The 18,258-nt window shown below is 50.4% G+C and overlaps 1 protein-coding gene across 1 annotated transcript; it reads left to right on the top strand.

Moving 5' to 3' along the window:
* Positions 1-6: 6 nt before the first annotated feature.
* On the top strand, positions 7-17,263 carry slc4a10b (solute carrier family 4 member 10b). The gene is given in 19 exon segments (XM_060039174.1): positions 7-194; positions 2,800-2,851; positions 2,854-2,956; positions 3,323-3,410; positions 3,754-3,900; positions 4,932-5,014; positions 5,815-5,989; positions 6,512-6,645; positions 7,082-7,327; positions 8,219-8,324; positions 9,915-10,076; positions 10,228-10,341; positions 10,544-10,705; positions 11,456-11,707; positions 12,430-12,498; positions 13,902-14,075; positions 14,177-14,299; positions 15,212-15,270; positions 15,650-17,263. Coding segments are annotated over 19 exon segments (2,493 nt in total). The 5' UTR covers positions 7-38; the 3' UTR covers positions 15,738-17,263.
* The last annotated feature ends 995 nt before the right edge of the window (positions 17,264-18,258 follow it).

Genomic DNA, 18,258 nt, shown 5'->3' with positions numbered 1-18,258 from the left:
AAATCTATTTTATACATTTTGGCTGAGCTCAGAGGAGGATGGATGATCAAACGACATATGGAGAGGAGGTTTGTCCCTGGACATTTGAAGAGCTCCTGTCCCTCGGTCTGTGTTCCAGGTCAGCTCGCGTCCTCCAGAACCAGCTGGCAGCTCCAGATGGGAGGGGAGACGACAGTATGGTGGACTTTAGCAAGGTACCGTCCTCCCTCAGACACATGGACCACTGGGCTGAGTTGAGGAAGGTAGCATGGACCAGTAGGCTGGGTTGAGGAAGGTAGCATGGACCAGTAGGCTGGGTTTAGTAAGGTAGCATGGACTAGTAGGCTGGGTTTAGTAAAGTATCATGGACCAGTAGGCTGGGTTTAGTAAAGTATCATGGACCAGTAGGCTGGGTTTAGTAAAGTATCATGGACCAGTAGGCTGGGTTTAGTAAAGTATCATGGACCAGTAGGCTGGGTTTAGTAAAGTATCATGGACCAGTAGGCTGGGTTTAGTAAAGTATCATGGACCAGTAGGCTGGGTTGAGTAAGGTATTGCAGACACATGGGCCAGTAGGTTGGGTTTAGTAAGGTATCATGGACCAGTAGGCTGGGTTGAGTAAGGTATCATGGACCAGTAGGCTTGGTTTAGTAAAGGATCATGGAGATCACGGCAGTATGCAGTGGATCACAGATGAGGAAGGTATTTTAAATATAAAATGGAGTCTCCTTATTGAGGTTGTAATAAAAGATCCTGTTGAAGTTCTCCTGCTAAGGTTCGCTCTCCCTTTAACATCTTCCATTCTCCTTCATGTGTTCATTGTCTTGCTCAAGTGGGTCAGAATACAACACACCGTCCTATATTAATGTGTGTACTGTTGGTATCAATCAATCCAACCTGATTCTTTGGAAATCCCTCTATTAGATTAGGATTAGAGCCATGCTATATGATGGTGGTATATGATAAAGCCACCACAATAACCATTATCATTTCATAAGATTATGGGGACCATGTGAAACCTAAGAGGTGAAGCTCATCAGCTCTCACTGCCACTGAACAGCATCATGACCATCCTTCAGCCTTCATCATGTTAAGATCCAGGCTAAACACTAGGATGTAGAACATTGGTTCTCAACCTTTTTTGAGCAAACGCCTGTGACACACTGATCTGCATAGTAATACATGGTTATTAGTATACATGTGCAAAGCAGAAAGGGTATGTAATGAAATGCTATCTGACTGGTCCTGAGCCTCTCAGACCTTCTTTGAACAACCGATGGCGCATTATTCCGAGACAGAGCATCTAAACTGATAAAACAACATGTGATCTGAAGACTCTCCTACTGAACCCTGCGCTAACTACTGCAGTCCGACAAACTCACAGAGGACCTCCGTTGTACCTCAATCCTCTATCTACCTTGATGATGTTCAATTGTTTTAGGCCAGAGTTTGTCTTTAAACACAAGATTAAAGCAAAATCCTGTATGTAATAAACTCAATTAGGAAGAAAATGTGTCTAAATGTGAAGATATGTCAGTGATGCTTGTATAGGATTCTGTCACTACTTTCATACAGATTAGTCACGCTGGATGATTGCATTGTTGAAATGTGTGCAAACGTCTGCTCTGATCCTTATGCTGCCCTGCTGCTTTGAGAACACAAACACGAGGAGGTGTCTGACGGCTGCTGTAGACGGCTGCACTGGGCCTGCAGTGTGCCAGTGAGCCAAGGGACATGAGCCAAACTCAGAAACATCTCGTAGAGACGCTCCTCACAAACCAGCGAAACTCCATGCTGCATAACAATGGACCTGCACAGCTGCCATGCTAATACTATTAATACTACTGAGTGCAATGACTGCTTACATTCAGCACAGAGCCAAAGAATAGCTCCATCCTGTTTATATAAACTAGGTGAAATCCATAATGCTAAGGATATTAATAGAAGCGGAACATTCATACATTCATCCTATAGGGAGCTATTGCATCGTTAAGCTACAAGGGGACAGCTAATCTCTTAGTATCTACATTTACATTTAGGGCATTTAGCAGAAGCTTTTATCCAAAGCGAATTACAATAAGTACATTTGTCATAAGAAGTGAAACAATATATTGCTGTCAGTACAGTAAAGATGTTCATAGAACCAAGTGCAAGTACTAACAATCGCTAGGCTAACCCATTCATGGGTAGCTATGCAGAGTCGAGGTGAACTCTGAAACAGGTGGGGTTTGAGTCTTTTGTGGAAGCTGGTGAGCGACTCTGCGATCCGGACATCGGCAGGGAGCTCGTTCCACCACTGAGGTCCCAAAACAGAGGGATCGACTCGGTGTGTGTGGCTTTACCAACGCTTGGAGGTAGGGAGGGGCAGTTCCATCGACTGCCTTGTAGGTCAGTACCATCATCTTGAATCTGATGCGAGCTACTACAGGGAGCCAGTGGAGGTCCCGGAAGAGGGGGGTCACATGCGAGAACTTCGGTAGGTTGAACATGAGGCGCGCTGCCGCATTCTGGATGTGCTTCAAAGGTTTAAACACAGAGGCAGGGAGTCCAGCTAGGAGCGAGTTGCAGTAGTCGTGGCGGGAGGTGACCATGATTGGACTAGAAGCTGAGCTGACCAGTGATTGGACTAGAAGCTGAGCTGACCAGTGATTGGACTAGAAGCTGATATGCCTCCTTGTGAGGAAGGGCCGGATCCTGCGGATGTTGTAAAGTGCAAATCTGTAGGATCGGCCCACCGCAGTGATGTTTGCGGTGTCCCCTCTACATGATGACTGGGATGCATTAATATTCTATATGATGTATATCTATATCTACCTCCAGGTGGATCTCCACTTCATGAAGAAGATCCCGGCGGGGGCCGAGGCCTGCAACGTGCTGTGGGGGAGGTGGAGTTCCTGACCCGGCCAGTGGTGGCGTTCGTCCGCCTGTCCCCCGCCGTGCTGCTCCACGGCCTGACGGAGGTCCCCATCATGACCAGGTACTGACCCCACCCAGAACCCCTCCCCCACCTGACGGAGGTCCCCATGACGACCAGGTACTGACCCCACCCAGAACCCCTCCCCCACCTGACGGAGGTCCCCATCATGACCAGGTACTGACCCCCCCCCAGAACCCCTCCCCCACCTGACGGAGGTCCCCATGACGACCAGGTAACGACACCAATCAGACCACACCTGGCAGAACATCTGGCAGCACGCGACCTGTCAGGCAGCTCCAGATAGATTTTGCTCCACCATGTACTGGTAGGAAGGCAGTGCTGATAGTGCTGCGGAGCGGTGGTGGCTGGAGATGTGTTGATAGTCCTGTATAGTACTGTAGTAGTGATGACGATGGTCCCCGCCAGGTTCCTCTTCATCCTGCTGGGGCCCCTGGGCCGAGGGCCCCAGTACCATGAGATGGGTCGCTCCATAGCCACCCTCATGACCGACGAGGTAACGACCCACCCCTCATACCCATCAATAAACATGCCTTATACATGGCTTATAAGTATTATGAAGTATCATCACCTGATCCACGTCCCTATCATCACCTGATCCATGTCCGTATCTTCACCTGATCCACGTCCCTATCATCACCTGATCCACGTCCGTATCTTCACCTGATCCACGTCCCTATCATCACCTGATCCATGTCCGTATCTTCACCTGATCCACGTCCCTATCATCACCTGATCCACGTCCGTATCTTCACCTGATCCACGTCCCTATCATCACCTGATCCACGTCCGTATCTTCACCTGATCCACGTCCCTATCATCACCTGATCCACGTCCAGGTTTTCCATGACGTCGCCTACAAAGCCAAAGATCGTACCGATCTGATCGCTGGGATCGATGAGTTCCTCGATCAGGTGACCGTCCTGCCCCCTGGGGAGTGGGACCCCTCCATCCGCATAGAGCCCCCCAAACACGTGCCCTCCCAGGTCAGTCTGCTGCAGTAAACTACCCCAGAATGTACTGCTGCAGTAAACTACTGCAGAATGTACTGCTGCACTAAACTACTGCAGTAAACTACTACAGAATGTACTGCTACAGTAAACTACTGCAGTAAACTACCGCAGAATGTACTGCTACAGTAAACTACCCCAGAATGTACTGCTACAGTAAACTACTGCAGTAAAATACTACAGAATGTACTGCTACAGTAAACTACTGCAGTAAACTACCGAAGAATGTACTGCTACAGTAAACTACCCCAGAATGTACTGCTACATTAAACTACTGCAGTACACTACTACAGAATGTACTGCTACAGTAAACTACTGCAGTAAACTACCCCAGAATGTACTGCTGCAGTAAACTACCCCAGAATGTACTGCTACAGTAAACTACCGCAGAATGTACTGCTACAGTAAACTACTACAGAATGTACTGCTACAGTAAACTACTGCAGTAAACTACCGCAGAATGTACTGCTGCAGTAAAGTACCGCAAAATGTACTGCTACAGTAAACTACCTCAGAATGTACTTCTACAGTAAACTATTGCAGTAAACTACCACAGAATGTACTGCTACAGTAAACTACTGCAGTAAACTACCCCAGAATGTACTACAGAAGAAACTACCATTTGAATGTAGCAGCAGTTGACAAAGAATGTAACAGTAGTTGACAAATGTGATGCTGAATAATAATGATGGTGATGCTGAATAATAATAATGATGATGATGATGATGATAATGATGATAATAATAATAATAATATATTTCATCTGCATTGCCCTTCATATTACTAGAATCTTAAAGTGCTAGAGAAGTAAGAATAAAATCTATGAGAATAAAAGCAATTAAAACAATTCTTAAAAAATACCAATAAATGGATAAAAGGAGAGCCTATTAAAGAAAATTTAGCAAAATATTTTTTTTTAAAAGATAGGTTTTTAGGTTTAATTAAAAACAGCTGTAGTCTGAAGATGATATAACAGGAGTCTGATGATGATGTCACGCTGGGTGCAGGAGGGCAGGAGGAAGAGCTGTGTTCTAGAAGAGGAAGATGAGCCCGGTGGACACGGAGGTCCAGAGCTGGAACGCACGGGCCGGTCAGATCTATGTTTTATACATCTATATCATATATCTATCATCGAGATAAATCTATTATACATCTATCATAGAGCTATATCTATCATGTATCTATCATAGAGCTATATCTATCATATATCTATCATAGAGCGGTCGGTCGGTCGGCCCGTCGGCCCGTCGGTCGGTCGGTCGGCCCGTCGGTCGGCCCGTCGGTCGGTCGGTCGGTCGGCCCGTCGGTCGGCCCGTCGGCCCGTCGGTCGGTCGGTCGGCCCGTCGGTCGGCCCGTCGGTCGGTCGGTCGGTCGGCCCGTCGGTCGGCCCGTCGGTCGGTCGGTCGGCCCGTCGGTCGGCCCGTCGGTCGGTCGGTCGGTCGGCCCGTCGGTCGGCCCGTCGGCCCGTCGGTCGGTCGGTCGGCCCGTCGGTCGGCCCGTCGGTCGGTCGGTCGGTCGGCCCGTCGGTCGGCCCGTCGGTCGGTCGGTCGGCCCGTCGGTCGGCCCGTCGGTCGGTCGGTCGGTCGGCCCGTCGGTCGGCCCGTCGGTCGGTCGGTCGGTCGGCCCGTCGGCCGGTCGGTCGGTCGGTCGGCCCGTCGGTCCGTCGGTCATGGAGGGCGGAGCTGGTCGTGAAGGGGTTTCCATGACCCCCCAGCAGCAGTGAGCTTTGCAGGATCACAATGCTGCTGGGAGGAAACACTTCAACACACATTGTCTTAGAGATGCGTGTGAAAGGTATTCTCCTGTTTGGAGCTTCTGGGTGTCCTGGTTTGAGGGGCCCGGTTGCCGTGGTAACCCCGGTCCAGCGCTGAGCCGTGTGTGTGCCCCCAGGCTGTTCGGGGGTCTTCTCCTTGACGTGCGGCGGAAGGCGCCCCACTACCTGTCAGACTACAGCGATGCCTTCAGCCTCCAGTGCCTGGCCTCCCTGCTCTTCCTCTACTGCGCCTGCATGTCCCCCGTCATCACCTTCGGAGGGCTGCTGGGGGAGGCCACAGAGGGTCGCATCGTGAGGCTCCGCCCCTACACCACCAGACATCACCATGGAGACAGTGCCCTAGACATCACCATGGAGACACTGCCTTAGACATCACCATGGAGACACTGCCTTAGACATCACTATTTACAAATTATACAAACTGAAGACAAGATGGAAACACTTTTTGTTAGAATTTAGTACTTGAGGAAACCCTTTTCTCCAAAGCACCATGCAGGGCATTCAGAGACGTCTCTAAGAGGCCTAAAGGATAGAGCATGCCGTAGGAGGCCTACGGGTTAGGGGTTAGGAGTTAGGAGTTAGGGGCCTATGGTTTAGGGGTTAGGAGGCCTAGGGGTTAGGGATTAGGAGGCCTAGGGGTTAGGGGTTAGGGGGGAGAGAGAGAGAGAGAGAGAGAGAGAGAGAGAGAGAGAGAGAGAGAGAGAGAGAGAGAGAGAGAGAGAGAGAGAGAGAGAGACAGAGAGAGAGAGAGACAGAGAGAGAGAGAGAGAGAGAGAGAGCTTATGCAGTGTTGTGTGTTCTCTCCTGGTCCAGAGTGCCATCGAGTCTCTGTTCGGCGCGTCCATGACGGGCGTGGCCTACTCGCTGTTCGCCGGCCAGCCCCTCACCATCCTGGGCAGCACCGGCCCCGTGCTCGTCTTCGAGAAGATCCTCTTCAAGTTCTGCAAGTAGGCCTCTCCCCAGCCCCAGTGTCTCAGTAGGCCTCTCCCCAGCCCCAGTGTCTCAGTAGGCCTCTCCCCAGTGTCTCAGTAGGCCTCTCCCCAGTGTCTCAGTAGGCCTCTCCCCAGTGTCTCAGTCGGCCTCTCCCCAGCCCCAGTGTCTCAGTAGGCCTCTTCCAAGTAGCCAATCATTTCATTCGGCCCTAATGAAATGATTGGCCAGCCCAGCTGTCAGTCTACCTCTCTAGCCCCTTTACTGCCTTGGCCCCACTCCTCACAGCTGTCACCAGCCTAGCAGACCTGCTGCTAACGCTAGCAGACCTGCTGCTAACGCTGCTTCTAGACTGCCCTACCTGTCCTACCTGAGTCATGTGACCCTGCAGTAGGCTGCCCTACCTGTCCTACCTGAGTCATGTGACCCTGCAGTAGGCTATATGTCCTACAGGGAGTACGGCCTGTCCTACCTGTCTCTGAGGACGTGCATCGGGCTGTGGACGGCCTTCCTGTGCGTGCTGCTGGTTGCCACGGACGCCAGCTCCCTGGTGTGCTACATCACGCGCTTCACCGAGGAGGCCTTCGCCTCGCTCATCTGCATCATCTTCATCTACGAGGCGCTGGAGAAGCTGGTCCACCTGGGGAGGCACTACCCCTTCAACCGGGGCAACGACCTGGCCAGGCTGTCCCTGTACTCGTACGTCCACGCACGCACGCACGCACGCACGCACGCACGCACGCACGCACGCACGCACGCACGCACGCACGCACGCACGCACGCACGCACGCACGCACGCACGCACGCACGCACGCACGCACGCACGCACGCACGCACGCACGCACGCACGCACGCACGCACGCACGCACGCACGCACGCACGCACGCACGCACGCACGCACGCACGCACGCACGCACGCACGCACGCACGCACGCACGCACGCACGCACGCACGCACGCACGCACGCACGCACGCACGCACGCACGCACGCACGCACGCACGCACGCACGCACGCACGCACGCACGCACGCACGCACGCACGCACGCACGCACGCACGCACGCACGCACGCACGCACGCACGCACGCACGCACGCACGCACGCACGCACGCACGCACGCACGCACGCACGCACGCACGCACGCACGCACGCACGCACGCACGCACGCACGCACGCACAGAGAGCCGCTCTCTAGGACGGGACCAGGGTAGGACCGGGGGCGGGACCAGGGTAGGACCGGGGGCGGGACCAGGGTAGGACCGGGGGCGGGACCAGGGTAGGACCGGGGGCGGAACCAGGGTAGGACCGGGGGCGGGACCAGGGTAGGACCGGGGGCGGGACTAGGGTAGGACCGGGGGCGGGACTAGGGTAGGACCGGGGGCGGGACCAGGGTAGGACCGGGGGCGGGACCAGGGTAGGACCGGGGGCGGGACCAGGGTAGGACCGGGGGCGGGACCAGGGTAGGACCGGGGGCGGGACTAAGGTAGGACCGGGGGCGGGACCAGGGTAGGACCTGGGGTGGGACTACGGTAGGACCATGACCTGGGGTGGGACTACGGTAGGAGCGGGTGAACCAGATGTTGTCCTCCAGGTGTTCCTGTGTGGAGCCAGCAGACCCCAGCAACGCCACCCAGATGTTCTGGGAGACCAACAACATCACAGCCTCTGAGATCTACTGGGAGGCCATGGAGGTCCAGGTAACACACAATGTCTCTCTCTCTGTGTCTGTCTCTCTGTCTGTCCCTCCCTGTCTCTCTCTCTGCTCTCTCTCTGCGCTCTCTCTCTCTCTCTCTCTCTCTCTCTCTCTCTCTCTCTCTCCCTCTCTCTCTCTCTCTCTCTCTCCCTCTCTCTCTCTCTCTCTCTCTCTCTCTCTCTCTCTCTCTCTCTCTCTCTCTCTCTCTCTCTCTCTCTCTCTCCCTCTCTCTCCCTCTCTCTCTCTCTCTCTCAATCTCTCTCTCTCTCTCTCTCTCTCTCTCCCTCTCTCTATGTCATCCGTCCCACTAGCTCTACTGAGAGTCAGAACCAGGATAATTTCCTCCATGTTACATAAGCAGGAGGTGGAGGTGGAGGAGGTGGAGGGGGTGGAGGAGGAGGGGGGGAGGTGGAGGAGGCAGTGGAGGGGGTGGATGATGAGGTGGAGGAGGTGGGGGTGGTTGGGGAGGAATAGGAGCCGGGGGAGATGGGGGAGGTGTAGGAGGTGGGGTAGGTGGAGGAGGAGCCGGGGGAGGTGGGGTAGGTGGAGGAGGAGCCAGGGGGAGGTGGGGTAGGTGGAGGAGGAGCCGGGGGAGGTTGGGGAGGTGGAGGAGGTAGGGGAGATGGCGGAGGTGGAGGAGGAGGTGGGGTAGGCGGGGGTCCTAGCAGGTCGCTCGGCGCTCCAGATGGAGGAGCAGATTAAGGATTACTGGATTACTCAACATATCAGAAAAGCACATTTTGATGCTCGCTCACATTTTGGGAGTGCGGGTCAGCCCTTAAATCATCGGCCGCTCTGCTGGAATTAGAGGCTGCAGGCGCCGGACATGTGTTCTGCTGACCTCCCTTCAGGTCACCAAGAGGTCAGCTAAGGGCTGTGTGGACCAGACCTGCTCAGTGGAGCGCTCAGTGAGCGGCTCAGTGAGCGGCTCAGTGAGCGGCTCACCAGACCGGCTCACCAGACCGGCTCAGCTCTTCCTCACAGCTCAGGAGGGACCGTACAGGAGCCCATTAGTGAGCAGACTGGACCTGTCCTGGTCTGGCTGTGTAGGTTATGGGGGTCCGGACGAAGGGTATCATCTACCCCAGGTGGTTATGGGGGTCTGGACGAAGGGTATCATCTACCCCAGGTGGTTATGGGGGTCTGGACGAAGGGTATCATCTACCCCAGGTGGTTAGGGGGGTCTGGACGAAGGGTATCATCTACCCCAGGTGGTTAGGGGGGTCTGGACGAAGGGTATCATCTACCCCAGGTGGTTATGGGGGTCTGGACGAAGGGTATCATCTACCCCAGAGGGTAAGGGGGGGTCTGGACGAAGGGTATCATCTACCCCAGAGGGTAAGGGGGGGTCTGGACGAAGGCTATCATCTACCCCAGGTGGTTATGGGGGTCTGGACGTAGGGTATCATCTACCCCAGGTGGTTAGGGGGGTCTGGACGTAGGGTATCATCTACCCCAGGTGGTTAGGGGGGTCTGGACGAAGGGTATCATCTACCCCAGAGGGTAAGGGGGGGTCTGGACGAAGAGTATCATCTACCCCAGGTGGTTATGGGGGTCTGGACGAAGGGTATCATCTAACCCCCTGCCCTTCCAGGACTGCGTGGACAAGCGAGGGGAGTTTGTGGGCAGTGCGTGCGGCCCCCACGGGCCCTATGTCCCCGACGTGCTCTTCTGGTGCGTGGTGCTCTTCTTCTCCACCGTCATCATGTCCGCCTTCCTCAAGGACTTCAAGTTCAGCAGCTACTTCCCCACCAAGGTAGTGATCACAGCGCAACGAGGCCCTCTGGTGGCCGGCGCTGCGACCACGCTCTGGGCTGAGAAACACTTTTGATGATAATCATTGTATTGTTTTCCATTTTATAATTCCTAGGCAGGTACATTAAAGGTTACCTCTCACTCTGTGGTAGGTGAGGGCCATCATCAGTGACTTCGCCGTGTGCATCACCATCTTCACCATGGTGCTGGTGGACTACGCCCTGGGTGTCCCGTCGCCCAAACTCAAAGTGCCCAGCGTCTTCAAAGTGAGTCTAACGTACCTCCCCATGGGTCTGGACCAGGACCCCAAGGGTCTGGACCAGGACCAGGACTCATGGTCCAGGTCGGGACCAGGACCCCCATAGGTCTGGACCAGGAGTCCAGGTGTGCTACCTCCCCCTGGTCGCTGGTGGTCAGTGCCTCCGGGACTCCTCTGAGGTCTACAGTAAGAGGTCTCTGTGTCCCCAGCCGACCCGGGACGACCGGGGCTGGTACGTGAGTCCGCTGGGCCCCAACCCTTGGTGGACCGCCGTGGTGGCGCTGGTCCCCGCCCTGCTCTGCACCATCCTCATCTTCATGGACCAGCAGATCACCGCCGTCATCATCAACCGCAAGGAGCACAAGCTCAAGGTGGGTCCAGACCCATGGCTACCGGTCCAGGCCGGTCCAGGCCTGACGGTCTCTCTGTCCCTGACGGTCTCCTCTCTGTCCCTGACGGTCTCCTCTCTGTCCCTGACGGTCTCTCTGTCCCTGACGGTCTCCCCTCTGTCCATTACGGTCTCTCTGTCCATTACGGTCTCTCTGTCCCTTACGGTCTCCTCTCTGTCCCTGACGATCTCTCTGTCCCTGACGGTCTCCTTGTCCCTGACGGTGTCTCTGTCCCTGAGGGTCTCCTCTCTGTCCCTGACGGTCTCTCTGTCCCTGAAGGTCTCTCTGTTCCTGACGGTCTCTCTGTCCCTGACAGTCTCTCTGTCCCTGAAGGTCTCTCTGTTCCTGATGGTCTCCTCTCTGTCCATTACGGTCTCCTCTCTGTCCCTGACGGTCTCCTTGTCCCTGACAGTCTCTCTGTCCCTGACGGTCTCCTCTCTGTCCCTGACGGTCTCTCTGTCCCTGACGGTCTCCTTGTCCCTGACGGTCTCTCTGTCCCTGAGGGTCTCCTCTCTGTCCCTGGCGGTCTCTTCTCTGTCCCTGACTGTCTCTCTGTCCCTGACGATCTCTCTGTCCCTGACGGTCTCCTTGTCCCTGACAGTCTCTCTGTCCCTGAGGGTCTCCTCTCTGTCCTGCCGAGGGCTGTGACTACCACCTGGTGTCCTCTCTACGGTAACTATGACAGGAGGGCTGTGTCTATCACCTGGTCTTCCTCTCTGTCCCCCCTTACAGAAGGGCTGTGGCTACCACCTGGACCTGCTGGTGGTCGCGGTGATGCTGGGCGTGTGCTCCCTCATGGGCCTGCCCTGGTTCGTGGCGGCCACGGTGCTCTCCATCTCCCACGTCAACAGCCTGAAGCTGGAGTCTGAGTGCTCCGCCCCCGGGGAGCAGCCCAAGTTCCTGGGAATCCGGGAGCAGCGCTTCACCGGCCTCATGATCTTCACCCTCATGGGCTGCTCTGTCTTCATGACCTCTGTCCTCAAGGTCAGCTCTGTCCTCATGACCTCTGTCCTCAAGGTCAGCTCTGGCCTCATGACCTCTGTCCTCAAGGTCAGCTCTGTCTTCATGACCTCTGTCCTCAAGGTCAGCTCTGTCCTCATGACCTCTGTCCTCAAGGTCAGCTCTGTCCTCATGACCTCTGTCCTCAAGGTCAGCTCTGTCTTCATGACCTCTGTCCTCAAGGTCAGCTCTGTCCTCATGACCTCTGTCCTCAAGGTCAGCTCTGTCTTCATGACCTCTGTCATGTCTATGTCTCTGATGGTTCCTGTGTCCTCATGTCTCCCTGATGGTTCCTGTGTCCTCATGTCTCTGATGGTTCCTGTGTCCTCATGTCTCTGATGGTTCCTGTGTCCTCATGTCTCTCTGATGGTTCCTGTGTCCTCATCTCTCTCTGATGGCTCCTGTGTCCTCATGTCTCTGATGGTTCCTGTGTCCTCTTGTCTCTGATGGTTCCTGTGACCTCATGTCTCTCTGATGGTTCCTGTGTCCTCTTGTCTCTGATGGTTCCTGTGTCCTCATGTCTCTCTGATGGTTCCTGTGTCCTCTTGTCTCTGATGGTTCCTGTGTCCTCTTGTCTCTGATGGTTCCTGTGTCCTCATGACTCTCTGATGGTTCCTGTGTCCTCATGTCTCTGATGGTTCCTGTGTCCTCATGTCTCTGATGGTTCCTGTGTCCTCATGTCTCTCTGATGGTTCCTGTGTCCTCAGTTCATTCCCATGCCGGTCCTGTATGGAGTGTTCCTGTACATGGGAGCATCTTCTCTGAAAGGCATCCAGGTAAAGGCTTTGTGCTTCAGCCTGTTTCCCTCTCCTGCCTTATATTCTGCTTTATTCATTTACATTTACATTTAGGGCATATAGCAGACGCTTTTATCCTAAGCGACTTACAATAAGTACATTTGTCATAAGAAGTGCAACAAGATATCGCTGTCAGTACAGTAAGGATGTTCATAGAACCAAGTGCAAGTACAACAATCGCTAGGCTAATTCCCTGTGTTACAGCAATGATAGCAGTTGCTACACAGTTATGAACTATAATAACATACAACACAATACAATACAGTGTACAATGGTGGCCAGAAGGGGGAGGGTGGCTATGGAGAGTCGAGGTGGACTCTGAACAGGTGAGTCTTGAGTCTTTTTCGGACGGTAGTGAGCGACTCTGCGGTCCTGAGAGCGGCAGGGAGCTCGTTCCACCACTGAGGTCCCAAAACCGAGAAAAGTTGTGACTTTGCTGATCGACCTTTGCTAGCTCTACTACTACTATTCATAATGCTATTAGCATACATCAAATGAAATGACCAAAATGCAGTTAAATCGCCCATCAAAACAATCTACTACTACTACTAGTGTTATCTTCAACTATGAACAACATCATGTTTTCTATTCCTGTGAGTTCATGAGCGAGTCAGGGGTTAATTGAGTTTGAGTGAGTGAGGGGTTAGTTGAGTTGGAGTGAAGGGGTTAATTGAGTTGGAGTGAGTAAGGGGGTTAGTTGAGTTGGAGCGAGTAAGGGGGTTAGTTGAGTTTGAGTGAGTGAGGGGGTTAGTTGAGTTGGAGTGAGTAAGGGGGTTAGTTGAGTTGGAGCGAGTGAGGGGTTAGTTGAGTTGGAGCGAGTAAGGGGGTTAGTTGAGTTTGAGTGAGTGAGGGGCTTAGTTGAGTTGGAGTGAAGGGGGTAGTTGAATTGGAGTGTGTAAGGGGGTTAGTTGAGTTGGAGCGAGTGAGGGGTTAGTTGATTTTGAGTGAGTGAGGGGATAGTTGAGTATAAGCGAGTGAGGGGTTAGTTGGGTTAGTTGAGTTTGAGTGAGTGAGGGGGTAGTTGAGTTTGAGTGAGAGAGGGGTTAGTTGGGTTAGTTGAGTTTGAGTGAGTGAGGGGGTAGTTGAGTTTGAGTGAGAGAGGGGTTAGTTGGGTTAGTTGAGTTTGAGTGAGTGAGGGGGTAGTTGAGTTTGAGTGAGAGAGGGGTTAGTTGGGTTAGTTGAGTTTGAGTGGGTGAGGGGTTAGTTGAGTTTAAGCCAGCGACAGGTTAGTTGAGGTCATTGAGAGTGTGAGGGGTTAGTTGAGTTTGAGTGAGAGAGGGGTTAGTTGGGTTAGTTGAGTTTAAGCCAGTGAGGGGTTAGTTGAGTTTAAGCCAGTGAGGGGTTAGTTGTGTTTGATATTGATATTGTTTGCCACTCCCCAGTTCTACGACCGTCTGAGGCTGTTCTTCATGCCGGCCAAACACCAGCCGGACCTTATCTACCTGCGGCACGTCCCCCTGCGCAAGGTGCACCTGTTCACCGTGATCCAGCTCAGCTGCCTGCTGCTGCTCTGGACCATCAAGACCTCCAAGGCCGCCATCGTCTTCCCCATGATGGTGTGAGATGCCTTCTTCACGCTGAGCACCAGAGACCCGGTCCACCTGAGCACCAGAGACCTGGTCCACCTGAGAGCCTCACCTGCCTGTGTGCCCTCCAGGTGCTGGCGCTGGTGTTCATCAGGAAGCTCATGGATTGTTTCTTCACCAAACGGGAGATGAGCTGGCTGGACGACCTCATGCCCGAGAACAAGAAGAAGATTCTGGAGGACGAAGAGGATGAGGTGGAGTTGATACAACGCTCACTCACACGGTCAACTTAGAGAATCAGACCAAGGACCAAAAGGGATTTAGTCTGAACTGCAAATTAATTTTTTTTTGTTGATGATGTTCTAGAGCAGGGGTCAGCAACCTTTACAACATGCAGTGCCAGTTTGACATTTTCTCGTTAATGAGAGTGCCTTAAGCAACAATATATTAAATATTAAGCTGAATTATGACACAGCGACCAAAAGCATTTCCAGAAGACCTGGAATTGTATTACTTCCATATAGTCCACAATCATGCATCAACATTTTAAATGTTTTTTTTTGTTGGTATATTTGCAACATGGGCTTACATATTATAATTACATATGATCCATCTTAAAACACCACTTTCAGAAACTCATTCAAAAACATATTTGCACTGTGAGAAAATGTTAAAAAACAAGAATATATGAGAACGTTCAAACCATAACCATCAATATCTTTAAGACATGTACAGCTTTGCAAAACCATGTGAAGGCGATGCATACAGGCCACTTGCAACAATATTTTAAATATTTTCTTTCTATTACTCACAACATAAGTTTAAAAATGATTAATTGATCCCATTTCAGAACTCATTTCAACATATTTGCACTGGGAGGAAATGCCCAAAACAGAATAAAGTGCAAAAAAAATAGGTAGTAATGATTATGCTGCCGCATTGTGCAATGGAATATTTAAATAATAATAAAAAATAAATAAATAATTTAACACTTTTTTTTTTCCAGGTGTGCCAATGATTATGCTGCCACCTGCCCTTGATGGCACACGTGCCTAGGGTGGTAGACCCTGGGCTAGAGTTTAGGACTGTAGAATGTTCTGGAAGTCTTCAGTTGTATGATCTGTGGTGTTGAGCTCCACTAACACACTGACTAATTGATCTGCCAGGTGGAGGAGCAAAGCATTCTGGGAGAGGAGGACACGGCGCTGCCGCTGAAAGACTACGAGTAGGTTACAGTTGATTATATATCATACATGTATATACATAAATATACATAAACATACATATATACGTATACATACATTACATACATCTATGCATAAATATATACATTTATATACTTATATATACATACTTATACATGTAAGTTAGTTTATATTATACGTACCTGTAAGTTGCTGTCTATTATATTATATGATACGTACACCTAAATTACTGTCTTTTATATTATACGTACATGTAAGTTACTGTTTATTATATTAATTGAAGCGTACACAAAAGTGAATCTTAATTATATAATTCACTGTTCATGTGTTCATGTGTTATGAGGCTGTCTGCATGATGAGGGATGTGACAGGAAGTGACATCATCTGCTGGTGTTTCAGAGCACTGAGCCCAGTCATCAACATCACCGACGAGATGTCCAAGGGTTGCTTCGGGAGCGCTTGGAACGCAGAGCGCTCCGGTGACTGAAGAACGCTCACCCTGAGACAGAACCGGTTCAGACATACCAGTGAGCCATGTTACCAAACCTGATCAATAAGTAAACTATATGTAACCAAACCCGATCAATAATATAAACTACCCTATTTGTTACTATACCTGATCAATAATATATATATATATATATAAACTATATGTTACTAAACCTGATCAATAATAGATATAAACTATATGTTACTATACCTGATCAATGATAGATAAGAACTATATGTTGCCAAACCTGATCAATAAAATATATAAACTATATGTTACTATACCTGATCAATAATATATATGAACAATACGTTACCAAACCTTAACAATAATATATATATACTATATGTTACCAAACCTGATCAATAATATATATAAACTATGTGTTAATATACCTGATCAATATTATATAAGAACTATTTGCAACCAAACCTGATCAATAATAGATCTAAACTATATTTTACCAAACCTGATCAATAATGGATGTAAACTATATGTTACTATACCTGATCAATACTAGATGTAGACATACTATATGTTACCAAACCTGATCAATAATGGAATCTTAAGGTAGAATCCAAATAGCACAAGAACTTCAATATGCAGCTGGATATTATGCAACCGGACATTATTCAACCATACTTAATGTTACTATAGCTGATCAATACTGGATGTAAACTAACTATATGTTACTATAGCCGATCCATCCTAGAAGTAAAGAAGTAATGTAGCAACATGTGGACTTTCATCGAATAAAACCTCAGTCTAGACGAATTGTAGGCTTTTTGGTCCAATAGAATCACAACAGACCACAATCATGTGGTCTGTTGTGATTGGATTATTGGTTAACAGCCATAGTACTTATATTATATATTTTAATATATTTGCTAAACCCTTTCTGTAAAACATTGTTATTGAACTATTTTATTAAAACCTTATGTTTGCATCTATTATGTGTGCATCGTTAATCTTGTTTTCTGAGTATTGATATAGATTTTTATATTGTACTTTTTATTATGAGTAATTATTTTGACTGAAATCAATGTATTTATTGAAACAATGTATTGATAGCATCCTTGTTTTAGTGAGTTTCTTTGCATCAGCGTTGTACTCTGACCAGGTCTGTTTCTGAGAGTTGATATGAAATGTATCAATAGATGTATTGAAATTAAAAATGGATCAATATTTATGTTATATATTTATCATCTTGCTTCATATCAGAAAATATTTTCTACCAGATTAATGGATTAATTATTTATTAAAACATACGACCTACATTTGACACTAGATAATTTCATGTATTTAAATAGCTTCTTAAAGACGTCTTCTGTTTTTTTCTATGGTTCTGACAGGTCTCTGTTCCCTCTCTCCTCTCACTCCAACGTATGTAGCTGTGAAATATTGTATGCACGTTTTTATCTGGTGTTTCATAAATGTCATCGTACAATTTTGCATTGGATTCACTTTGATAAAGATCCTTAAGTTATATTGAAGCACATATATAATAAAATTATATTGAAAAAGAGATCTATATCTATGTCTGCATATTTCATATCATATCATGTTGTACACACACACACACACACACACACACACACACACACACACACACACACACACACACAAGCAGTTTACTCTAATGTCAGACGTTTGGTTCAATGCCGTGTACGTATTGTTATTTAGAAGAGAAAACATAAGTTGCCTGATGAAAGAAGCGTGTCACATGACCCTCAGAGACGGGTGGCTATAAATAGAGCGAGCAGGCAGGAGTTGAGCAGATGGTTGGAGGCAGGAGAGATGACAGCTCGGAGGAGGCACATCCCAATACATGTCAAGATGCTGGCTCATGTGCATTACTGTTCTGTCCCCCTGCCAGCAGCTGACCTAATCACTGATCCCCGCCCTGTTTGATTGGCGTGCTTTCGTTTCCTGCTGACTGCCAGCCGCTCATCGGGGAATCATCTGAATGTTTGACAGGTGAGGTGGACTGTGGTGTGAACCCCAGGGGGCGGTGTGGGGGGGGGAGGGGGGGGGGGCAGAGAGACGCGATCTCTTCAGCTCTGAGGAGCGGGAGATGGAGATCAGGTGAGTTGGAGAGGAGGCGTCGTAACTCCTCCTCAACAAGGCTCTCTGAGGAGGCGTTACTCCTCCTCAACAAGGCTCTCTGAGGAGGCGTTACTCCTCCTCAACAAGGCTCTCTGAGGAGGAGTTACTCCTCCTCAACAAGGCTCTCTGAGGAGGCGTTACTCCTCCTCAACAAGGCTCTCTGAGGAGGCGTTACTCCTCCTCAACAAGGCTCTCTGAGGAGGCGTTACTCCTCCTCAACAAGGCTCTCTGAGGAGGCGTTACTCCTCCTCAACAAGGCTCTCTGAGGAGGAGTTACTCCTCCTCAACAAGGCTCTCTGAGGAGGCGTTACTCCTCCTCAACAAGGCTCTCTGAGGAGGCGTTACTCCTCCTCAACAAGGCTCTCTGAGTCCTCACTGAGGAGGAGGCGTTACTCCTCCTCATCAAGGCTCT

Source organism: Gadus macrocephalus, chromosome 20 (genome assembly GCF_031168955.1).
Source record: "Gadus macrocephalus chromosome 20, ASM3116895v1".
NCBI classification, from domain to species: Eukaryota; Metazoa; Chordata; class Actinopteri; order Gadiformes; family Gadidae; genus Gadus; species Gadus macrocephalus.
The sequence above is the reverse complement of the archived record's forward strand: the minus strand, read 5'-3'. Positions and strand labels throughout refer to the sequence as shown.